Raw genomic sequence first — 24204 nt, 5'->3', positions numbered from 1 at the left:
ATTTACTTTTTTTTTGCCGGGGACAATTTTTTATTTTTGCTGAAACGTAATTTCCTTTTTGCAGAAATCCTCCATTTGGCTGACAATTCCTATGCCTGATGAAAGGACACCCTTGGGACTGGCCTAAAGTGTCCTTACATAACAGGTGCCCTTTCGTGGCAGGTATGCTTTAATGAAGATAATAAACTCAGGGACAACAATCATGAGGCGTCCTTTCAAGGGAGGTGTCCACTCATTGGACTGTATCTCCAAAGTTTGCGATACCAATACAGGGCTGAAAGTTGCAAAACTCTACACATCTCTATAAGTTTTAAACCTGATTTTTTGTTCTCGAAATATGGAAATTCATTCAAACTTTTTCAATCCAGTTTCCGGAATGGAACTTTCATCCCCAGTAATAGGTTTGAGGAACAGGTTCGAAATATTTGTGAAAATGTGTCTCCTTCCTAAGCTGAGATCTCGGAAACAGTTAACTAAAAAAGAACAACACATCAATTGCGCTTTTAAACAGATTTTGTGAAACACTTCACCTGTCACATCTTCTTCTTCTTTTCGATCGCCGATCACACTTGGAGTCCAGATCTTGAGATATAATTAGTGGTCCTCTGCAGCGCAGCCACTGGCCCGTACAGCTTGTTGTGCAGGGACTCCGGCATTGGCCAGATTTCCTCTCTCAGCACCTGGTGGTTCCTGCAGTCTCGTAGGATGTGGGCCGTGTCCTGCTCTGCTTCTCCACAAGAACACATGGGGGAGGGCACAACATGCAGCTTCTTGTGGAGATGCTGGTTAAGTCTGTTGTGTCCCGTTCTCAGGCGGAAGATGACCACCTGCTGTGGTCTGGATAGCAGGTGGTAGCTGTCCTGTGGCTGGGGCGTCCTGTGCAGAGACTTAATGATGGTCTTCATCTCTGTCAGGCTCACAGGGTTGTTCTCTTGCTCATCTTCTGCACCCAGCTTTGCCATCCTGTCCGCCTCTTCGTTTCCCTGTACACCACAGTGGGAGGGGATCCATTGCAGTACTGTCCTCAGGCTTTTGATGTTGTGTAGAGCGTGTTCCAGCTGAGGCAGTTTGCTACTGGTCATTGCTTGTAGTACTGACAGAGCGTCAGTCAGGAAGACCACCTGGTTGTCATGGTTGACTCTGTCGTTGATGGTGTATGCTGCATGGATCAGTGCCTGTACCTCAGCTCTGTAGTTTGTACAGTGGAGGCCTGTTGGTATAGCCTCTGCTTGCCTCTCTCCACTGGGGTATTGGACATACACCCCCGCTCCTCCATTTTTGACGGCCTCTGTGGCTGACCCATCAGTATACACCCGTATCCATGCTTCTTGGGGGTACCTTTCTTCAAGCATGGCAAGAGTCAGGGCTTTTTTCGTCACATTGCTCTGCTCGTCCTTTGTTGTGAGGTAGGGGACACTGGTCTGTATGTCCAGGTTTCCTTGTCTGTCTTCCCAGGGTGGGGCGTCAAGGAAGAAAGATGGTGGCTCCACTAGCTCTGGCATCTCTGTCTGATGTTTCTTCTGCAAAGCCCTTGCCTCAAGAGCGAAGCTTGATCTTTTCAGCCTGCCTGAGGACATCTTCTTGAGTCTGTCACTCATTGGATGGTCATGAGTGCACTGGTACTTGGTGGCTTGTACCATTGTTTTGCAGTCTCGCCTTTTGCTCAGTGGAGGAATGCCAGTCACCTGTTCCATCTTCTGTATGGGTGTTGATTTCATTGCGCCCGTGATGATTCTCAGCGCTTGGTTCTGTACTTTGTCTAAGGCCTGCTGGTGTGTCTTGGCTGCTGTTGCCCAAGAGCTTGATCCGTACTCAAGGTGCGGTCGTACAGTCCCCTGGTAGACTGATTTCAAGATCTTCTCGTTTGCACCCCACTGTGATCCTGCCAGCTTCCGCATGATGTTTAATTTTCTCCTGGCCTTTCCCTCTGCATTCATGATGTGTTGTTTCCAGGTCATGCGCTTGTCATAGGTGACCCCCAGGTATGTTTGCTGGTCTTCAAATTTCAGGGGTGTGTCACCCAAGGTCAGTTTGCCAGGTGTCGCTGTGGCAGAGAGTGTGAAGAGAGTGGCAGTGGTCTTCTCCCTGTTGATGGTCACACACCAGTCTTCCGCCCACGCTGCAACCTTTCCTAGGGCAAGTTGCATCCTGTAGGTTGCTGTGGTTGCATACTCTTCCGAGCACCAGAGAACAAGGTCATCAGCATACAGTGCCGCTTGGACTCCCTTGGGCAACTCTGGTACCAGGTCGTTAATGAAGAGTATGAATAGCGTGGGGGAGAGTACTCCTCCCTGTGGAACTCCTTGGCGTAGTAGCACCTTTCGGCCACAGTGACCGTCCACCAGCACTCTGGCCTTTCGGTTGTGCAGGTACGACTTGGTCCACTGGTACATGTTGCCTTTGACGCCGGAACGTAGGAGCTTCACAAGGAGTCCATCTTTCCAGACCTTGTCGAAGGCCTTCTGCAGGTCAATGAAAGTGGCCAGGGTGACCTTCTGGGCCTGGTAAGCATCCTCTATGACCTGGCTAAGGTGTGTTGTCTGGTCCTCCGTACTTCTGTGCTGTCGGAAGCCGGCTTGTTCTGGGACGATGATGCTTTCTGATTCCAGGTACAGCTGCAGGCGCTGGTTGACAATGCGCTCCATGGTTTTGCATACGCAGCTTGTCAGGCTGATGGGTCGGTAGCTCAGGGTTTTGGTCTTGTTTTTCCCTTTCTTTAAAACTGGGATCATCCTGGCTTCCTTCCAGCACTGAGGTACCTGTCCCTGTCTCCAGCTGAGGTTGAAGATGCCCAGTAGTTTCTGGAGGGCCGAGTTGCCTATGTGTTGCAACATCTCATTCGTAATGTTGTCTGGACCTGGAGACTTCTTCTTTTTGAGCTTCTTGATGGCATTCTTCAGCTCGGCCATGGTGATGTTTTGTTGCAGGGCATCCTGGACGTTTCTTTCTGTTCTTTCTCTAATTTCTGTTCTGACTTCCTTTTGTAGAGGCAGGGGTATGGTGGTGTCGCTTTCTCCCCGATATGCTTGGGCGAAAGCATTGGCAGCGGCTTTTCCAGTGAGTGTTCTTCCTTCCTCCTCCAGGGTGATCTTCTGTCCCTTGTTGCTCTCTTCATTCAGTGCTCTTGTAAGTTTCCAGAGCTTTGTTGTGTCTTTTTCCATATTCAGCCCTGCCGTCTTTTCTCTCCAGCCTCTTCTCTTGCACTCTAGCTTTGTCTTCAGATGTTTTGCTTTGCTTTCTTGGAGTTTGATGTTGTTCTCCTGGCTAGGGTTCGTCTCTGCCTCTTCTCTCATTCTTGTGAGTGCATCGTGCGTCTTCTGCAGCTCATCGGACCAGTATGGGATGTAGTCCTTCCTCACTCCACGTGGGATGCTGTCCTTGGCTGCCTGGATTATGCTAGCATTGAATTCCTTTATCACGTTGTTGATGTTTCTCCCCTCTGTTTCTATGGCTCTGGTCAGCTCATTTGTTCGTATGTTGAACAGTCCCCACTTTGCCTTTTTGTAGTTCCATCTCGGGTGTTGTGGATGCTCAGATGCTGAGTCTCTACTGATGGTAAGGAGAACTGGGCGATGGTCGCTTCCACCCAGCTGTTCATCCACTTTTCTTGAGATGTTTTTGTGGATGTCATCCGTGCACAATGCCAGGTCTGGTGTTGTTGTTGAGTGCCAGCGGCGCGAGTAGAAGGTAGATGGATCTCTGGGGTCGTTGACAAGGATCAGGTGGTTGTCGTCCTGCCAAGATTCAATGTCTTCTCCTCGCCTGTCTAGTGTTTTATATCCCCAACTCTGGGACTGGCTGTTAAAGTCTCCAGCGATGAGGAAGCCGCTGTCAGGGACCTGGATTGTGTCAAGCGACAGCATCTTGTCGTTGGGGCAGTAGTAGTTGACGATGGTCATCTTGCTGTCATTGGTCGTTATCTTGACTTCTATGTACTCTGCTTCTTCCATGTATCTGTTGGTTTCACTGGCATTTATGTTGTTCCTGACCAGTCATCACTCCTCCTTTCTTCCTCCCTTGTCGGTCACTCCTGAACACCTGGTACCCTCGGATCTTAAAGGGCTTCCCTTCTTGCAGGTGTGTTTCCTGAATGCAGCAGATGTTGATGCTGTTTTCATAGAGGAAGTGCTCTAATTCTTCCTTCTTATTGGATACCCCCTCTGCATTCCAATGCATGATGTTAATAGTGGGGTTGTCCTTGGCTCTGCTGTTTTTCCGGCCAGTCGCTTTCCTTTCTCGTCCCCTGGCTCCACAAGACGAGATGAAGGGACCTCCAGTAGCTGAGGGTGGACTCCTTTGAGGCGCGGAGCCCGGCGCTGCACCTGCCTGGTGGATCCTCACAGGGCGAGCACCATTACTGTCAATTCTGTTTCCAAGGGTCATAATGGCAGTTGATGCGTAGTGTTGTGGTTTGTTGGAGTGCGCCGTGCGGCCCAACACATACGTCTTCAGCACTCGAGGTTTCTGTCAGGGTTACCTCACCCTTAGCTCATGGCCCAAGGACCTGCCCTGTGAGCACAAGGTTGGTCCATATTAGTCTGGCCTCTACCCTTCGGCCTGTCCAGCTTGGGAAGCCCTGCCAGGAGTTTACACTCCCGCTGGCATAGCTCTTAGGGTCACCGAGACACGCAAACCACCACACCACGTTAAGGAATGGGCCATGTGGTGGCACCTGTCACATGATTCCTAAAGATAGAACATGTTGAAGGGTGAAGAAATACCCACAGAACAATAGCAATAAAACCGACAAGATATTTCAATCTCCCACATTCTTTACAATCTTACCCCTTGTGCATCTTTGGGGTTTGTGAACATGAAATCCATTACTGCATCCATGTTAGCCATTTTCATGGCAGCTCTGCACAAACAAACAAAATTGAAAAAAAGTGTTGATATGGACTGTGTGTGTCAAAACATAGTTAACTATGCTCGAATACTAACAGTAACAAAGACAGTGTACGCAGTCTTCCAGTAATGAAAGAAAAGTTAAAACGGCAAATTGACCGGGAGAAGTTGACTTTGCGAAGTGTACTTCAGGAAGCTGGCTGAACGAAGCTTTGGCACTGAATTTAGTTTTAAAGACTGCACCAAGTCTATGCAAAGTTGACTTCGGGGTCAATTAACACTTTCGCGACGGGACACTGATAAATCAGTACCAGCGCTGACACGCCCATGGACGGGATGCGCATTTTTCAGTACCAGCCATAGAGGGTACACGACTCGTGATTGCTTCCCGGTTTTTGAAGCTTGCAAATACATTGAGTTGTTTCCCTTGATACACTTGGCGTCCCCTTCTGCCATTTGCAAATCCGCCTGATTTGTGTGCGTTTTTGAGGAAAAAAAATGAATCAAAGGCGAGCCTTGTCTCGGGAGGAGATTCTCGGGATGTTGGACCTAGAGGTTCAAAGCAGAAGTTGTTGCCCTCCATACAGCTGCAGACTTCCTCACCTCTCTTGAGGAAACCCCACCCAAGGTTGTCTTCCTCTCTGACTGCCTGTCCGCACTACAAGTCCTCACAGCCCCTGCAGAACACCTCGTGGAAGAGCTGAAGAAGTCCCTGAACGACTTGTCCCAGAAAGCCTCCGTAGTTCTGCAGTGGATTCCAGCGCACTGCGGCATCGCTGGAAATGAGAAGGCGGATGGTCTGGCCAAAGATGCAGGAAGACAGGAACAACCAGAAACCAGCCTGTCCTTCCGAGAGACCAAAACCCTCATCAAGCATCGCTGGAAGACAGCATTCAAAGAAAGAAACGGAGGCTACAAGCCAGACCAAGACCCCATCCACCGCCTCAGCCGTGCAGAGCAGACTGCCATCTTCCGGCTGCGTACAGGGCACTGCGGCTTTAAAGCGCACCTGAAAAGGATCGGCGTAGCAGAGTCGGCATTGTGCGATTGTGGGGCGGCCGACCAGACAGTAGAACATGTATTGAATACATGCACAAACTTCACTCTGCTGCGGAACCAGATCTGGCCAGAAGGAGCTACACTGGAGACCAAGCTCTGGGGAACGTCAGAAGACCTGAAAGCGACGTTCCAGTTCACGACAGCAGCGGAACTACGACCCTAGACACAACCGTCGAACGCAGAAGAAGAAGGACCTAGAGGATCCCGTAGAGCATGATTCGGACGTATCGTTTTCGCCTCACGAAAGCGATAGAAGCAGTGAAAGTGAGGAAGAAACAGTCCCGTTGTTGCTAGTACGAGTCGGCAAACTACACGTGTAGGCGGTGATACTGCTAGACGAACATGTATCTCGGAATCGTGCAGGAGCTATGGGGGCGTGGCAGCACTGATAACAATGGATGGCTGGAGCCTTCAAATCCTTTTGGAATTGTTCATAGGTGTACAGTTGGTACTTTGTTGTGAAAATGTGCCTGCCTAGACATCATTTGGTGAGTGTTACAGTTTTGTTTCATTTGAGTCAGGATGCTGTGAGTGAATGCGTGATTTGCTTGTTTTTTTCTTTGTACTGTCTCCTTATTTCTGTGTACAATGTTAACAATATTTCAGCTAATTCATAGGTTTTACACCTTGTTTGGTTATAACATTATTTATAATACTTTCTGTTAAAAAATAACTTTTAAAAAAAGCAGTAGAAAATAAAACACACACAAAAAAACGTTAAAAAACACAAATTATCCCCCTTTCACCCCCCTTTGCTAAAACAAATCGCGTGACAAACTTATAAATAGCACGACTGAACTGGGCATCCATTTTTGAATTAGTACACAAAATTTGGTGGTGATTGGACTTAATTCAAGCTTGCTAGACAGATTTCTTTACAGTTACTGATTTTTGGGAAGTTTCTTGGTGGCAAGCTTGGGCAGGCAGGACGTAAACGCCGTGGCAGTGCTAGTCACAATAGTGTTAAGGACAAACTTTACTCCTGCTCTCTCTACCTTTTATTGGCGGCCTATACCCCAGACGGGGTCACAGGCGTAGGTGAGGAGGTGAGGTCTCTACCTTTTACTCAAAGAAGTTAATACCATCGATGTTTCACATCCTTAATTTCAAAGATACACTGCACAAAGTATGTGTTTCAATCAGGAATCGGCATTTATAAAGAAATCCTAGGACACAAGGTCAGCCCAAAGTGTACATGAAGCACTATGGGGGTTTCGTTCAGTACATGTATATCGACAGTTTCAGTATACACACCTGTTCAAGAAAAAGGCTCCCCTGATGGTTTCGTAAGGATTGGATCTTGTCCGAGCTCTCCGCATTTCTTCTGGCTCAAGACTGTCGAACACGCTCTGAAAGAAAATGAAAGACACAAAGTAAACCATATATTATATACTAGATGATTACCCGCTTCGCCGGGTACCGGCTTGAGCCGAATACCAGGCTGCGCCTGGGACCCGGCTTTGCCGGGTGTACGCCGGCTTAGCCGGCGCACGAAGGAAAGGAGATAAATGCACAAAACACTGGAGACCTTCTAAAAATAGTAACATGCAGTGACCTTCTAAAAATAGTAACGTAGTAACGGGAATATGGATTGACGCCACACGGAGGAAGGGAGATAATCGCGGCTGAAAACACTGGAGAAGATAAGGAAGAGTTACTGGTTGTGGATCCCGACAACAACAAAAAAACAAAACAAAAATCGGTTCAGCGCGAACAGCGCTGAGAGCACGTGTTGAAATATCTCATCGATGAGGTTGTGTCCGGGGTGTAGCTGAATACGGTGTCCAAATTTGAAAAAGATCCACCGAGAACTTTGGCCGTGCATCGCGAACAGACAGACAAACAGACAGACAGACAGACACTAGTCGTATATATATATAGATTCATTCTCCAACCAGTTCCACAATTGCCTGTTTGAATAACACTGTAGCAATAATGTCCTGCTTGTCCTGATATTATTTCAGCAATAACTACCAAAGCCCATAAACCAGCAAGTACTTCACTGGCTACAGCAATGGGCGGTTCTGGTGAGGTTATGCCCCCTCTTTCTTTCAGCTGGTAACTGGCGCCACCTCGCGGCAAGATCACACGAGAAAGGAACAAAAGCTTGCATTGGTCCCAAATAGCATATCGGTTTGGTAACAGTTCGTGTGTAAGTCGTGCATTTTATACGGTAAACAGACAATGGTCGGTTCTGGTGAGGTTATGCCCCTTCTTTCTTTCGGCTGGTAACTGGCGCCACCTCGCGGCAAGATCACAGGAGTTGTCTCGCGTTATCACCCCAGAAGCGCTCATTGCGATACATTTGTTATAATTGATAAATTTCATGTCACCAGAATTAACCATTTTCACTTCTCGATTTGAAATACACTAGTCTTGCTTGCATTTTTGTCTGACTATTGGAGATAAAATATGACAAGAAATACATATTGGACCACCCCCCCCTCCCCCAATTTAAGACTCCCTCCCCTTTAAGACCCTGGTTTCTTTTAAAGTAATTTTCTGTCCATAACCTCTGTAAACTTACCCCCATTTTAGGCTCCATCTCTTTAAAATTAATAAGGGAATTTTCTCAGATTTTTTTAGGTTTTAAAAGATGGGTTTCAGAAGTATCCAAAATAAGTCAACACTAACCTTTGCTGAGATGATATTGCTGAGTATCCTTTCATCGCAGAATGTTGTTTCATCATCAATGTTTCTCTTTTTCTGCAAAACAAACACATTTCTTTCGACTCACCAGGTCACCACATACCAGAGACCCTAGCTTCCAAATGCTGCATTAACTTCTGCAGTTATCAGACAGTGAATTAGTGTTTAAAAAAAGCGGAATACTGTGATCCTATCAACAAATGCAAAGAATAAAGAAACAACAACAAACATAATTCATTCAAACAGTCAACAAATTTAGAAAATACTAAGGAGAAAAATCAGAAAAAGTAACTGGTATTATTCAGGAAAAAAAATCACAACTCTCCATTTGGTAAAATGCCAGACATATTATTCAAAACATCTTGTGCCTAAACCCTAATATTAATCGGGTCAAGATAACTTTGCGAAGTCTACTTCACAAAGCTCACTGCAAGAAGCTTTGGCACTGAATTTGAAATAAAAAGAAGTTTTGTGAAATCAACTTTGGGCGCTCAATTAAGCAAGGCCGTAATGGATTAATGAACATAATCTTACCGGTCCAACTTCCTTCCACGACTGCATTTCATCAAGTGATGGAATGTCAACATCAGGCGGTGGAAGCCATTCAACCACTTCATCAATGATAATCTGAAAGTTACAAACTGGACATCTTGATGGAAATCTCTGGGTTTTATCTTCACACAGCAATTACTGTCCCTGCAAATGTTAACATCGTCAGCAACAAAGTCACGTCACCTGACCAATCAGCAATAGATTACATAAAAATCACCGTATTGAATAAGTCATACTCATAGAACAAAGAGAGGTAAGCACTCTGGAGATAGCCAAAGCTGTGTATAACCTTCCTGTACTTAATTTCAAGACAATGAGAAGCATTATGCACAAGTAACTTTCTTCCTCTCATATATCTGATCTGGCCATAAGCCTCAGTTGATTATAAGGCTCAATATAGTAAGAATAAGTTGTCCTTGAAAAATGATTTGATACAATTAATCTTGTTTAGATTACAATTGCTACACTCTACAGTCAGATAATTAATGACTGACAACAGTGACATGAAAGCATTGGATGTATCCAGGGGTTGCCCTGACGTTGGGTGATTTACATAGGCTGACTCAAAACAAGACCTACTTTGCATAGCAATATGGCTAAAATGTTCTGACACGGTGTGCAAATTGTCAAAGAGTATTAACGCAAAGCTTTGCAATGAATGCCTCACTTGCTTACCTGCTCTTTTTCGAAGTCCCACTCAATGTCCGCAGGTTCGAATCCCTCTATCTTGTGACCGAGACCTCTCCGGCCTCTCTGTTTTGACGCTTCCACGATCTCCTTCCGCCCCTGACCGTGCTTACCCAGACCTTTGCCTTCTGTGTAACCCATTTTGGCCTGAAGAAAGAACAACAATTACAGTCATGCTACATTTGCATAATCCAATAGCAACAAACAAAATTTCAAAAATGACAAGCAGAATAAAATAATGCCACAGTCAAAACATTCACTTGCTTCTGGAGACTTGTGCAGTGACATCACAAAATTTTCTCAAAAAGAAAAGGGGGGTTAAAAAAAAAAAGCAGAAAAAGGTAAGGTCAAAGCGCACTTTTTTGTACCCTTGAGAACACACACACAGAAACCTGCAAACGGACCCACACTCTCTCTCTCTCTGATGCACAATCTCTCTCTCACTCACACATATACAACAAAATACTTTAATTCCTTTTTCCAATCAAGTTTCAAACCTACCATCATTTTGCCAACCACGGAGTTGGGTTGTATCTGGGCTTTCGCAGAGGATCTGATGAATTTTGATGGACTAATTTCATCCGCACTCCCATCCTCGCTATCATCGCTGCTGGCTGTGCTGATGCTGAGTGCACCTTGTCCATCGCCCATGTCCAGCTTGAGTTTTTTGGACTCAGGTTTGTCGATAGCCATGCTGAACGATGGCCGCCCATCCATGTCGTCCTCAGAATCTAATGCATGCAATAATAGAATTTCACTGCAGTACATGAAGAGGACTAATGACAATAACTAAACCAGATTTCACAAAACAGATAGACTGCTAACGTTCCAAAATTCAGAATCAAAAATCAAGAATTGTAGGTTATTGGAGTGTTTTTTGACAAAACAAAATAAATACTGTAAATCACTACTAAATGTTTTGTTTTGTTTTTGTCAATAATACATTCCCCCGGAATCGGCGTATGGCTGCCTGAATGGAAGGGTAAAAACTATCAAACACGCAGAAACATGAGTGAAAGGGGGAGTTTCAACTCCTTGAACAAAGAAGATCGAGAAGAAAAAGTCAATAATGAAACGTTCCAATAACCTAGATTTCTTGTTTTCTAAATTAGACTTCACTTTGTGTGTGTGCTGTTATCAAGGAGATTAACAAAATTGCTTTTGAGGTTTTTAAGGTTTTGGTCACATCGAAAGTTATCTTTAATTGGTAATTTAGTCTAGTTCTAGGCTTACAAGATACTTTTCCACATAACCACCACTACCAGCTACCAGTACCAGTGCCTACCACCTTCCATATATGACCATAGCCCAGTATGATTGCAGTCAATGTCATGAGCACAATAGTTCATGCTTATGTAATACACACTCTTAATAATTTGAATTCTTAACAACCATTTTGCCAGATTAAGACAGTGAAAGTTTGATTTCGTCACGTCTGTGTACAAAAACAACAACCATCATTTTAGTACCAAGCCCATAATATCAATTGATACAATCATATTTTCTCGGGTGTCCAAGAGTGCATGTGGCTGTTTCACCGTGATATTGGTGACGTTTTGCGTACTGTTTGGAAAACATGTTCACTCAAATTTGGTTAGTAAGCTTATCCAAGTTATATCTTGAGTTAAGTGTAGTTATTGACAATGGGACCCCCAGTTACACTCAGTGACTTAAGTGATAATTCCCAAGACTGACTTGAAACTTGTTTGAGGTTAAAGGCAAGACAGAAATGGCGTGCATGTTGTTCAATATCTTTTTATTTAGTATATATCATACTGCACAAATCTTCGCTTGCTGTTCGTTTTAAGACATGTGATTGCTGTCCAGAAGTATGGTAGGCTACATCAGTATTCATCTTCACCTTCCCATTAAGCCATACTGTCTTAATACTAATAGTAGGTAAAATAGCCTTCGAACTTTCTGAATGTGTCTGTCTGTTTGATTGTGCTTTGGGTACCCTTCTGTACAGAGTTATTGACTCTATCGCCTCATTTTTTATCTGTAGACTGCCTCACATTTCCATTGCCTTCACTTCAGTTGACTATTGACATTGTCTTCAAATATTAGCCTACAAATTCCGACGTAGAGTCTTTGTCAAAGTGTGAGAGGATGTAACAATGAAAATTAAATTCCGTTATGTACCTGATAAGCGACTCATTGTGTTTATCTGGGCTCAGATGAATCACATACACTTCCAAATGCGCGCATACGAAACCGAAAATGGTTTTGGCGTCCGGAAGTGGGTATCGGATTGCTTCCCTGTGCTAGGGAGTATTATGTAAATCTGAAAACGCTAAAAGTGATATTTAAATAGTTAAAGGTCAAAATAGGACCAGATGTTACGTTTACAAAATAGAATAATGTTTTTAAACGGATCTTTTGTTTCATTTAACGCATTTTAGACTTTTTAAAGACACATCAAAGGGAGTAGTCATTGTGGTCGCATAAACGTCGTCTGCTAGGTTTCCTATTTCCGGTAAGTGGAAAGTGCCACTTCTATCCTGCATGTTGCGGTTGTTACAAAGCGAATAAGACAAATAACCGTGTCGTTTTTTCAAGGAAGGCTGTTCTGTAATTTACTATCAATCGGTTTGTTTCTGGTTCAGTTTTGAACTGGCCATTGGGCTTTTCCTTAATTGTACTTGTCACAAGTTGTGCAGACTTTGGCCTGGGTGAGAAAGTATTCAGAGTTGAATTATATTTTTCAGTACCGAACTAAACAGCACAGACGATCATGGCTTCAGAATCTCCACCACCTCCGCCTCCCCCACCGGCTCCTCCTCCTCCACCACCCAAAGTAACAGACTCACTGGACAAACCTGAGAGAGGGGGTATTATGTCTGACGAGGTTTGGTGTCAAGAGATTTTGCCAACCCATTACATGTTTGTGGGACAGAGTGGAGTGTGTGAATACAAGCAGCAATGCCAGAGGTAACAGTCCCAGGGTAAAGGGTAGTTGTATCTTCTTCTTCTTCTTCTTTGTTCATGGACTGAAACTCCCACGTTCACTATGTGTATGACCATTTTTACCCCGTCTTTCAGGCAGCATACGTTGATTTCGGGGGAAGCATGCTGGGTATTTTCGTGTTTCTATAACCCACCGAACTCTGACATGGATCACAGGATCTTTTTCGTGCGCACTTGGTCTTGTGCTTGCGTATACACACAAAGGGGGATAAGGCACTAGCAGGTCTGCACATATATAAGTTCACCTTGGAGATTGGAAAAATCTCCACCCTTAACCCACCAGGCGGCCGCGGCCGGGATTCGAACTCACGACCTTCCGGTTAAGAGGCCGACGTCTTATCACCACGCCACAGCGCCCGTCGGTAGTTGTATCTAATTCCGGCCAGTTGAGTTTATTGCTTCATTCGACAAGCGAGCAATGGCCTATATAGTGGATAAGACGCCGGTCGGCCTCCCAAGCGGAAGGTTGTGGGTATGAATCCCGGCCGCGCCTGGTGGATTAAGGGTGGAGATTTTTTACGATCTCCCAGGTCAACTTATGTGCAGACATGCTAGTGCCCTGTTCGTGTGTACATGCAAGCCAAAACCAAGTGCGCACGGAAAAGATCCTGTAATCCATCTGAGTTTGGTGGGTTATAGAAACACGACAATGCCAAGCATGCATCCCCCAAATTAAAGCGCCGAATGGATGCCTAAATTGCAGGGTAAAAGTGGTTACACACATAAAAAAAGTGGTAGGTTAACGGCCTATGAACAAAGAAGAAGAGCAAGAATTGCTTTATTCCCAGGGCTGTATACTATATATGTGACCCTCCACGACGAAATGAGTCGCATGTCACCTCTTGCGGTTCTGCGCTAGGCATAATATAAGTCCGGGGGGTGTCTAGTAACAGTGTGAGGGTCACCATAGTCGCAGGCTTATAACTCAAACAGTTTTCGCTCTTTTCTAAAATGGTTTTCACCACTAGATAGAGCATAAAAAACTCCTCAGGAAAATGTAAAAATATGAAAATCATGCAAAGGTGACATGCAACTCATACCGTCGTGGAGGGTCACATATGATCAAAATTATAACAGTTTAGCAGAGACGACTTGTCTGACAAAATCAGCGTGTTTCATACGCTATTCTTGATTTAAATCATGTGTCTATTGCGTTACTTTCAGTATTTTAATGGACTAATTTCTGTAAATGTTGGAGGTAGGTGTGTCCTAAATCCGACCAGTGGATATCTTAAGCTTACCAGAACTATAGAGCTTGACGAGGAAGATGATGGGAAAATTGACGGGTATAGCTGCATGATGGTTTATCCAATAATAAACTGTGACACTTGCTGTCTGGTAATTCTATTTTTCTTTCATCAGAAAACTGCAGAAAGATGCTGACTCCCAGAACACTGTCTTTTTGTCACACTACAGGACAGTTACACCTATTATCCAAAGTGGACCTTTGTAAGTGGACCTTTGTAAGTGGACCTTTGTAAGTGGTTGATCCTTTTGGAGTATCTGAGCCTATATGAATAAAAGTAGTGTGTTTTCAGCTTATTTTTGTCAAGACATGATTTATAACAAATACAAGATTGTGTAACCAGTACTATTCTCTCTAGCGTTTGTTCATTCTTGAATGGAATCCACTTTTTCTTTTGTTTGATATTTGATTAAACTCATGCACTCAGAACACACAGACCAACAAACATTCCTTCTTCATATTTTGTTTGTCTTTCTGTCTGCCCTCTCCCACCCTCCCCCCCTAAACTACCTCATCCCACTTGAACACCCTATCCATCCCCACGTTTTTACATTTAGTCAAGTTTTGACTAGTTTTGCAGTAGCGGCGGACTACGTTCAGTTTCATTCTGTGAGTTCCACAGCTTGACTAAATGTAGTAATTTTGCCTTACGCGACTTGTTGTTGTTGTGATTGTGAATTACTTTTTGTGGACTGTAATGGCAGAAATGATCTGTCTGAACTATAATATTCAAGGACAAGGTAATTTGAAATGATAAAACTGCTTCATCATAATACATTTATACTTGTATGCTAATTTGCAGATGTGGTCTGGTTGCTGTGGCAATGGCTGCACCACTAGTAGGAACACAAGAAGTGACAACAGAGAAACTGCTTGACGAGGCTGTTACCCAGGGTTACACAAAGCAAGGGGAAATGTTTTCAGGTGAGAGAGCGTATGTGGAATACTCAAGGAGAGGGAGTTGCTTGTTTCATTCACAACCTTTTCATTCTGTCAGACACCACACTATAGGAAATTGCGTATAACTCAAGCTTGTGCTGGTTTTCTGTTCTGTGCACGTCTTACCCTTTGTGAGGTAGGGGGTTTTAACATGAATTTACGATTTTATGGACCAGGTGCATTTCAAAGCCTCAGTGATCATACTCATAATAATCATACTCACTTATTTTCTTATGATGTTTTTATTTTTTATTATGCATTCTTATTCTTTTGATTGGAAATGAGTATTGTTACAATATAATTTCCATATGGATTAATAAATTTGAGTTGAGTTGAGTTGAGTTAAATGGGCTTTGTGTTTAGTCTGTCAAAATCAGCCGTGAAAGTAGGTAAAAACCAGTAATTCCAGTCAAAATAGCTCTAGACTTTGGAATCCTTTGTCTTCTTTGTTATTTGGTCATACACGCTGAAAATGTATTGGTGATTGAGATCTTCTGTGTTTACAGCAAGCAACATGTCAAGTCTGGTACAGTCCGTCCTGGCTGCCCCTTTCAGGAGTGAAGTTGTCTGCAACTGTGATGAAGCACGAATCCTCCACTATCTTCTTCAGGGGAATTTCCTACTGACACCGTATCCTTGAAAACATGTTGGAGCTAGGCAACATCGAAACATAAGGCACACAGTTGAATTACATTTTGAGGAAGATTTACTGCTTCATTTGTGGAGATCAATTTAGGAGCCATTGAAAGTTTGGAATTTTGAAATATTTCAAAACCAGATTTAAATTGTATACTTTCAATACATATGCTTGAAATGGGAACTTTTGCATCATCAAAAGATAAAAATGTTGTGCTGCCAAGTTGTTCCTGATAAAATCCACAGTGTCTCGATCAGTATGTAACTGAGTGCCGTAACACTACGATCACCTCGGGAGGCGAAGTGCAATCAAACAGGATTGAAAATGTTAGGGCTAATTTCTTAGCCCTATAAAAACTGTTATGCAAACCCGAAGGTTTCCATGAACATACAGACAATCGGAAACAACCAGACCCTATCACAAACACAGAGTTCCACAATCCACCGGTGTTGACTTAAAGGCCAACAACTCGGGTGCAGAGTCTGCTGTGAAAGGAGCGGTAGCCTCCCCTGTCACAAATACAGCAGAAACGGTGTTCAAAGACCCTCCCTTATAAGACTCCCTCCCTAAATTTGTTAGATCTACAGGCTGTCTTGACACAGAGGTACAATGAGACCCCCCTTATGAGACCCCTAAGTTAGGATTCCCTCCCTTTCAAGACCCCGTTTTCTCAGACTTTCTGTTCCTAACCTCTTTAAATCTGCCCCCGTTTTCTCAGACTTTCTGTTCCTAACCTCTTTAAATCTACCCCCGTTTTCTCAGACTTTCTGTTCCTAACCTCTTTAAATCTACCCCCGTTTTCTCAGACTTTCTGTTCCTAACCTCTTTAAATCTACCCCCGTTTTCTCCGACTTTCTGTTCCTAACTTCTTTAAATCTACCCCCGTTTTCTCTGACTTTCTGTTCCTAACCTCTTTAAATCTACCCCCGTTTTAAGACTCCCTGTTCCTAACCTCTTTAAATCTACCCCCGTTTTAAGACTCCCTGTTCCTAACCTCTTTAAATCTACCCCCGTTTTAAGACTCCCTGTTCCTAACCTCTTTAAATCTACCCCCGTTTTAAGACTCCCTCCTCTTTAGGACCTGATTTTATCAAATTTGTGCAGGTCTTAAAAAAGGGGTTGGACTGTACCCTCTAATTGGGTGTTGAGATTCCAGTATTTTGCTGACCCCCCGCGGGTTAGGGGGAAGAATTTACCCGATGCTCCCCAGCATGTCGTAAGAGGCGACTAACGGATTTTGTTTCTCCATTTACCCTTGTTAAGTGTTTCTTGTATAGAATATAGTCAATGTTTGTACAGATTTTAGTCAAGCAGTATGTAAGAAATGTTAAGTCCTTTGTACTGGAAACTTGCATTCTCCCAGTAAGGTCATACATTGTACTACGTTGCAAGCCCCTGGAGCAATTTTGTGAACAAGAAACAATTGACAAGTGGCTCTATCCCATCTCCCCCCCTTTCCCCGTCGCGATATAACGTTCGTGGTTGAAAACGACGTTAAACACCAAATAAAGAAAGAAAGAAAGAAAGAAAGTATTTTGCTGAGCTGTCTGAGAAAAGGTATTATCATGAAATAAGCTGTAGTGAAGAGATTTGTCTTTAAAGATCTGATTCATGGCTCAGTGAGAAACCCCTTGACCAGCTGCTTAGATATGATGCTGACAAAAACCACCGTCCGTGCAATAAGAAGGGACAGAAAGCACACTGGATGCTGATCACAGGTATGGTGCCTGCTTTGCATGTTGTATATTTTGTTTGATGAACATTGTTGTGCACACCGGCACGGTTGGCCTAGTGGTAAGGCGTCCGCCCCGTGATCGGGAGGTCGTGGGTTCGAACCCCGGCCGGGTCATACCTAAGACTTTAAAATTGGCAATCTAGTGGCCGCTCCGCCTGGCGTCTGGCATTATGGGGTTAGTGCTAGGACTGGTTGGTCCGGTGTCAGAATAATGTGACTGGGTGAGACATGAAGCCTGTGCTGCGACTTCTGTCTTGTGTGTGGCGCACGTTATATGTCAAAGCAGCACCGCCCTGATATGGCCCTTCGTGGTCGGCTGGGCGTTAAGCAAACAAACAAACAAACAAACAAACAAACAAACAAACAAACAAATTGTTGTGCACAGTGGAACCTCCATTTTAAGACCTAAAAAATGTGAGAAAATCAGGTAGTTGACAAAAAGGAGGGAGTCTTTAAATGGAGGTACATTTACAGAGGTATTTCACAGAAACACAGCTTGGTCTTAAAGGGGGGGGGGTCTTAGAAAGGGGGTTTCTTCTTCTGCGTTCCCTGCCATGTAAAAGGGGGTTTGACTGTATGTGTAAATGTTCATGATAACATTTGTCAGTTAGAGTTGTTGTGTATTAGTGTGTGTGTGGTTGTGTGTGTGTGGTTGTGTGTGTGTGGTTGTGTGTGTGTGGTTGTGTGTGTGTGGTTGTGTGTGTGTGGTTGTGTGTGTGTGGTTGTGTGTGTGTGGTTGTGTGTGTGTGGTTGTGTGTGTGTGGTTGTGTGTGTGTGGTTGTGTGTGGTTGTGTGTGTGTGGTTGTGTGTGTGTGGTTGTGTGTGTGGTTGTGTGTGTGTGGTTGTGTGTGTGTGGTTGTGTGTGTGTGGTTGTGTGTGTGTGCATGTGTGTGTGTTGGGTTGCACACAGATGTGTGCATGTGTGTGCCTAATTGTTAACAGCACCAGATTCCTCTATATTATATATTACCTTCTTTTTCTGTTGCAAGGTGTCTTCGTGGCTGTGAACAACGCTGAGAACATCATCAATCTTGGACAGCTGGAGGAAAACCAAGATGATTACCAACAGGATTTGTACCACTTGAAGCCAGAAAAACCTACAACCCCGGAAATACTAAAAATCCTCCGCCAAAACACAGACAAAATTCAGGGCGTTTTTGTGTACGGACACCAAGGGAAGAGCAAGCATACAGGTGTGTGGACGATCGGAGAACTTTTAGACAGCAATTCCCAGCTGACTGAGCTAGGTCCGGAGAGATCGGTAGATGAGTATATTGTGCCTGAAGGGGGAGTGGAGAAAGGCCTGTGTGGGAAGATGGTTCGAGTCTACCGATCTGAAACAGTGGTGTGATTGACATTCAGAAAATGTGAGACCAGCCATTCCCACTCCCAGCTGACTGAGCTGGTACCAGGCAGATCTGTGGATGAGTATACTGTGCCTGAAGGAGGAGTCAAGAAAGGGTCCTGATGTTGAATCTACAGATTTTTCTGCTTTGAATGAATTGTGCTGACACTGTTTCGTTGTTTAGCCAAAGTCTTTAAATGTTTGTTTGCAGCTATGCTCACCTATGCCTTAGCGTTGTGTTTGCATGCCGACTTCCTGTGTGGATGTTGCTTAAGTTTCATCTTGAACACGCGGCCAGTACAACTGGCCTTGACACGGAACGATTCAAGGGGGGCAATCTCAAGTCATCTGAAAGAGGGAAATCCAAACGCAATCCGCCTTGTTCGATTTTATGGGCTTGGACGATAGAGAAAAATAAGAAAAGCAAAAGCTGGAGTCCAGTCTGGACGAAACTGCTATCAAGAACGCAGAATTGATTTTTTCTGAGTTTTTTTAGCCGTAAGCGCCATGTTTATCGGAGCAGGAAACTCTTCCAGAGTGAGGCCCCTTTGTTGGTTTCACTGCGGTGAACAGCAGTTATGAGAAATTCAAAATGAGAAATGGCGCTTACGGCTAAAAAAAACCTCAGAAAAAATCAATTCTGCGTTCTTGATAGCAGTTTCGTCCAGACTGGACTCCAGCTTTTGCTTTTCTTATTTTTCTCTATCATCCAAGCCCATAAAAGCGAACAAGGCGGATTGCGTTTGGATTTCCCTCTTTCAGATGACTTGAGATTGCCCCCCTTGAATCGTTCCGTGTCAAGGCCAGTTGTACTGGCCGCGTGTTCAAGATGCTTAAGTTTAAGCAATTGCCATACTATTTTTTGGTGTGCATTTTGCCTTATTACCAGACATGAACTAAGATATCCGTTTTTTGGTGAATATATACATGTATTACATGTACGTTTTTGAGTCACTTGAGAAAAAGTGACTCTATGTAATCGGTCAGTGTTAGTCTGTCCGGCCGGCCGTCCGTAGACACCACCTTAACGTTGGACTTTTCTCGGAAACTATCAAAGCGATCGGGCTCATATTTTGTTTAGTCGTGACCTCCAATGACCTCTACACTTTAACGATGGTTTCGTTGACCTTTGACCTTTTTCAAGGTCACAGGTCAGCGTCAAAGGAAAAATTAGACATTTTATATCTTTGACAAAGTTCATCGGATGTGATTGAAACTTTGTAGGATTATTCTTTACATCAAAGTATTTACATCTGTAGCCTTTTACGAACGTTATCAGAAAAACAAGGGAGATAACTAGCCTTTTCTGTTCGGCAACACACAACTTAACGTTGGGCTTTTCTCGGAAACTATAAAAGTGACCGGGCTCAAACTTTATGTGAACGTGACTCATTGTGTTGTGAATAGCAATTTCTTCCTGTCCATCTGATGCCTCATATAATATTCAGAACTGCGAAAGTGACTCGATCGAGCGTTTGCTCTTCTTGTTAACATTTTATTTTTACAAGGTATCAAGCGGATGGTGTTCCTCCGACAATCAAAAGGCTGTTCAATTTTTCCTTACTCCTTCTTCGCAAAATGTATAATAATTTGTGATGATGCAACTATCCGTCCTTTTAGCAGTTTTTTGAAATGATGCTCTATGCTGTTTGTTTTTTTACCAACACAAAGAAGAGAGAAAAAACGTGTTATAAATTTGTGTTGAATTGTGTTGATTTTGGTCCTCCATTCTTTGATTAATAGTGACTACATTGGTACTACATGTACATTCAATTCTATATAACCCATGATTTACACTGAACAGGCAGTCACACACACACTCTCTCTCTCTCTTTCTCTCTCTCTCTCTCTGTGCAAAGGACAAGATAACAAAATAATTAAGTTTAGGAAAACAGTTTTAATCAAGAATGTTGACTTACTGGCACACAACACGGAGAAGTTGAAAATTGTCATGCACAAATCTAAATAGCATCAATGAAAAGAAAGAAAACGTCAAAGAAATAATTATGCACAGAATGATCTGATATCCTCTCCCTCACATTAACAGTGTGTCAGTTAACTCAAATACACACGGAAACTACAAAAAAAAGTCTCTTTAGGGAAGAAAAAGTCTACTCCAATACATTGCTTCCTATCTGCTCAACACACTCGGCTCTATCGTTCATCTCATCCCCACACACCATGCTCACAAAAGATTGCCTCGTAACGCTTGATCCAACTTTCAAATTGATGATACCATGCACCAAGTGTTTACTGAACACAATGAGAGTCATGGTCAATCTCCAGTAGACCTTCTTATCCACAAGGTACAGCAGACCTGTTTACTCCCAAAACTTGACAAGAGTAATGGTCAAGTCAAAAAATAGTAATCTGATGACCAAAATAGTAACCCAGTGGTTACAAACAACATTAGTAACACAAACCTTAGTTGAAGCACATTTGAAAATCGTAGTCTGAACTCAAATGGAGTATTTTCCCCAAAAAATCCTAAAAAATAGTAATAAATTACTCCAAAATAGTAAGGGTAAACAGGTCTGGTACAGTGATATGTCAGTTCATAAAACTTGAACAATACATGTACTAACTAAAATAGTTAACCATTATACTTTCAACGTTATTGTATGTCGGCGGCTGTTCTCTTGACATCTCAGCTTGCTGCTGCTTTTTGCCTTGATATTTTAATAATAATGAATTTTTTAAATATATTTTCGATTATCAATGATGAAGAATATTGCTCTGTGTGCAATGAACTGAGTTTACTGCTTGTCCACACACAAACTTTAAGACAAAGTAGCTAGGTACGTAGCTAGTTTTTTTTTGTTTTTTGTTTGCGTAACGCTCAGCCCACCACGAAGGGCCATATCAGGGTGGTGCTGCTTTGACATATAACGTGCGCCACACACAAGACAGAAGTCGCATCACAGGCTTCATGTCTCACCCAGTCACATTATTCTGACACCGGACCAACCAGTCCTAGCACTTACCCCATAATGCCAGACGCCAGGCGGAGCAGCCACTTGATTGCAAATTTTAAAGTCTTAGGTATGAGCCGGCCGGGGTTCGAACCCACGACCTCCCGATCACGGGGCGGACGCCTTACCACTAGGCCAACCGTGCCGGTCTACGTAGCTAGGTACATGCTCCAGTTGGAAGAGTCATTCAGATAACAGACCATCATGTATGACCTAATTGTTATTTTATTTCCATAAAATGTAATCGATTCTAAGTAACTTTACAAAAACGAATTCATTAATTTACTTCATTACACAGAAATCATCAACAAAACTATCTGATTTCCTCCACAATAACTCAAAAATATATGGTTACCTATGACGCCATTTTACGGTACATTTACAAAAAAACTGTCTCACCCTCAGTATAATCCTTTTGCCATACTTACCTGTTAGTTCATCTTGTGGTGATCCCTGTAACTACTGCATCAAATTGACTGAAGTAAACTCTGAGCGACATAGTACACCCATCAAAAACCAAACTTAATAAACTAAAATAAAACATATGAATAAATAAAAGAAAAAAGATAAGAAAATTAAAAAATTATTTTCAAAAACTTAAATGACCACAAAAAACCCCAAATTGTTTAAACTTAAAACTTAAAAACCCTGAAGTTCAATTTCATCATTAAAAAAAAAGAATAAATATGAAACAGGAATGTTATTTTCAGTGTAAAACACCAATAGCCAAGGAAAAAAGGGGGTTAAAATGTTTAGTGCCAAGTTACTAGGCCTTTTAAATGAACTCTCCATACCATCCGTTTTTTGTTTTTACAGTTATCTAAAAGAACTTACTTTATCTTATTTACATTACAAGATACTGGTGCCAAATGACCTTTGTTTTCAACACTTCCTGGCCTTCAGTTAAGCCTGCAATAAGTTAAAACCTCCTGCAATAAGTTAAAACCTAACTATAAAGCACTTTCTTTTCTTTTAATTTGCTTTAACATAGAAGCCATTTCGCTTCCGACCCTTACCCCATTCCCCAATAAAAGAGCAAATGTATCCAAAGCCTATCTATTTAATAACCAGGTTCCTGCAAATGTAATTCCCTGTTCATACAGCGCTCTTACCAACTTTACCTTGTTCCCCTCTCCCTAAAATTCACACACCTCCATATTACCCCCAGTCCCCCCCCCCCCCCCCCTCTTTGACTTGGCAAAGCTCCCCCTACTATCTCACGACTCATAAATCCCTCTCCGGCTATTTCGGTTTAACGAGGAGTTATTTCTGTCAACTGTACAGCTTTTACTTTCTCAGCACTGCCTCGCCCCTTCTCTGCTATTTTATTACTAGAAAGCTTATTCAACATCCTCACCTTGGTGCACCCCCTGCCTGCCCTTGTCTGCTTTCTTACAGCCCAGAACTCCTTTCTGTGTCTACCCATAGGCTGGCGCCCCTTCCATGTCTCTACGGCTTTTACCTTAGTGTTCCCTCAGCCCTTCTCTGCTTAATTACAGCCCTAAATTACTTTCCATCCATCTACTCATCAGCTGCTGCTTCTTCTGTGTCTATAAAGCTTTTATGTTAGTGCTCCCTCAGCCCTTCTCTGCTAACTTACAGCCCTAAACTCTTTTCCGTCAATCTACTCGTCAGGTTCTGCTTCTTCTATGTCTCTACAGCTGTTACCTTGGTGCTCCCCCAGCCCTTCTCTGCTTACCTACAGCCCTAACCTTCTTAGCGTCTGTCTACTCATCGGCCGGCTCCTCTTCCATGTCCTCTCCGTCCTCAGCCATGACGGCCCGTCTTCGGCGAGCCTCCATCATCTCCAGCTCCTGGTCGTCCATGCCCTCTGTGCCGCCCCCTCCCACCTGCGCTAACCTCACCGTCACCACCTCCCTCTCCTCCTGCACCACCCTCCCCGGCTCTACTGGTCCTAACGGTATGTCGTTTTCTTCCTCCTCCCCTCCCACCGTGGAGGGTTCTGGAGGCATCGGGATGGTGGAAAGAGCGTCCGTGCCGGTCACGGCCCTCTCCTTCTCCGCCTCCCCTTCGCTGTGTTCGTCGTCTTCGTAGTCTACGTCTGTGTTGTTACCGTCGTCCTCGAATTTATCAGCCTTCGCTGGGCTGTTTGGCTCCTCCTTAATTTCCCCCTCCTCTTCTACCCCCTTCCCGGCTTTCTCCCCCTTCCCGGCTTTCTCCCCCTTCCCTCCCCCCTCCCCAGCTTCCCCCAAGGTCCTGTCACCCACGTCAATGTGCGTTGTGGCGGCCTCCCCCTCCATCTCCTCCTCCTCCCCGTCGTCGTACTGCATCTCGTGGTGCTTCTTCTTGGCCTCCTTGTGGCTGTGACCTTGACCTTGCCTGTGGACGTGACCCTCCTTCTTGTCGTGGGACTTCCTCCTGCTCTCCTTGTTAGAGTCCCTGCCTAGTAGAGGCCTCTCTTCATCTCGGGGAGCTTCGTCTGTGTTCTCCTTGCCTGTGTGAAGTCGAGAGCGGATGCGGTCTTCGCGTTCGTGTTCACGCTCCATTACTTGGTTGATTTCGCGGTCCAGAGCCAAATCTTTCTCCTTGATCATTTCTGAAAACAGAAAT

The 24204-nt window shown here is 43.8% G+C and overlaps 3 protein-coding genes across 7 annotated transcripts in view; 1 reads left to right on the top strand and 2 right to left on the bottom strand.

Annotated features, from left to right (window-relative positions):
• LOC138952410 (cap-specific mRNA (nucleoside-2'-O-)-methyltransferase 1-like) overlaps window positions 1–12034 on the bottom strand; it is a 38367-nt gene extending 26333 nt beyond the window's left edge. For both annotated transcript variants that reach the window (XR_011451366.1, XM_070324075.1), the window contains exons 1-7: window positions 11935–12034; window positions 10294–10523; window positions 9781–9939; window positions 9088–9180; window positions 8539–8610; window positions 7159–7253; window positions 4786–4858 (exon numbers count right to left, since the gene is read on the bottom strand). Coding sequence is in view for 1 of the 2 variants with exons in the window: in XM_070324075.1 (XP_070180176.1) it covers window positions 4786–4858; window positions 7159–7253; window positions 8539–8610; window positions 9088–9180; window positions 9781–9939; window positions 10294–10523; window positions 11935–11950 (738 nt within the window). In the remaining variant the exon portion in view is untranslated. The remainder of the gene's footprint in view (window positions 1–4785; window positions 4859–7158; window positions 7254–8538; window positions 8611–9087; window positions 9181–9780; window positions 9940–10293; window positions 10524–11934) is intronic.
• A 246-nt stretch (window positions 12035–12280) lies between these two features.
• LOC138952413 (actin maturation protease-like) lies at window positions 12281–20356 on the top strand. Of its 3 annotated transcripts, XM_070324080.1 has the most exons (7): window positions 12281–12381; window positions 12501–12723; window positions 14122–14208; window positions 14808–14929; window positions 15451–15574; window positions 17229–17299; window positions 18306–20356. In XM_070324080.1, exons 2-7 carry the CDS (start codon window positions 12527–12529, stop codon window positions 18665–18667), a joined length of 963 nt encoding a protein of 320 aa, XP_070180181.1. In that variant the 5' UTR covers window positions 12281–12381; window positions 12501–12526; the 3' UTR covers window positions 18668–20356. The 3 variants fall into 3 exon arrangements, with proteins under 3 accessions (XP_070180181.1, XP_070180180.1, XP_070180182.1); XM_070324079.1 differs by having other exon boundaries at window positions 12281–12723; XM_070324081.1 differs by lacking the exon at window positions 12281–12381 and having other exon boundaries at window positions 12584–12723; window positions 14122–14236.
• A 182-nt stretch (window positions 20357–20538) lies between these two features.
• The window catches only part of LOC138952411 (pinin-like), a 38080-nt gene continuing 34414 nt past the window's right edge, over window positions 20539–24204 (bottom strand). For both annotated transcript variants that reach the window (XM_070324076.1, XM_070324077.1), the window contains exon 9: window positions 20539–24190. In XM_070324076.1, coding sequence (XP_070180177.1) covers window positions 23361–24190 — 830 coding nt within the window. In that variant the 3' untranslated portion in view covers window positions 20539–23360. The remainder of the gene's footprint in view (window positions 24191–24204) is intronic.

The sequence above is a fragment of the Littorina saxatilis genome, linkage group LG17, assembly GCF_037325665.1.
Source record: "Littorina saxatilis isolate snail1 linkage group LG17, US_GU_Lsax_2.0, whole genome shotgun sequence".
In the NCBI taxonomy this organism is placed as follows: Eukaryota; Metazoa; Mollusca; class Gastropoda; order Littorinimorpha; family Littorinidae; genus Littorina; species Littorina saxatilis.
Note: the sequence above shows the minus strand (reverse complement) of the source record. Positions and strands in the feature narration are given on the sequence as shown.

Excerpts from the sequence above, each read along its gene's own strand:
- LOC138952413 (XM_070324080.1), top strand. The coding sequence starts at position 12,527 with ATGGCTTCAGAATCTCCACCACCTCCGCCTCCCCCACCGGCTCCTCCT. Across the intron at positions 12,724-14,121 it reads TACAAGCAGCAATGCCAGAG|AAAACTGCAGAAAGATGCTG; the intron begins GTAACAGTCCCA and ends TTCTTTCATCAG. Across the intron at positions 14,209-14,807 it reads ATTATCCAAAGTGGACCTTT|ATGTGGTCTGGTTGCTGTGG; the intron begins GTAAGTGGACCT and ends GCTAATTTGCAG.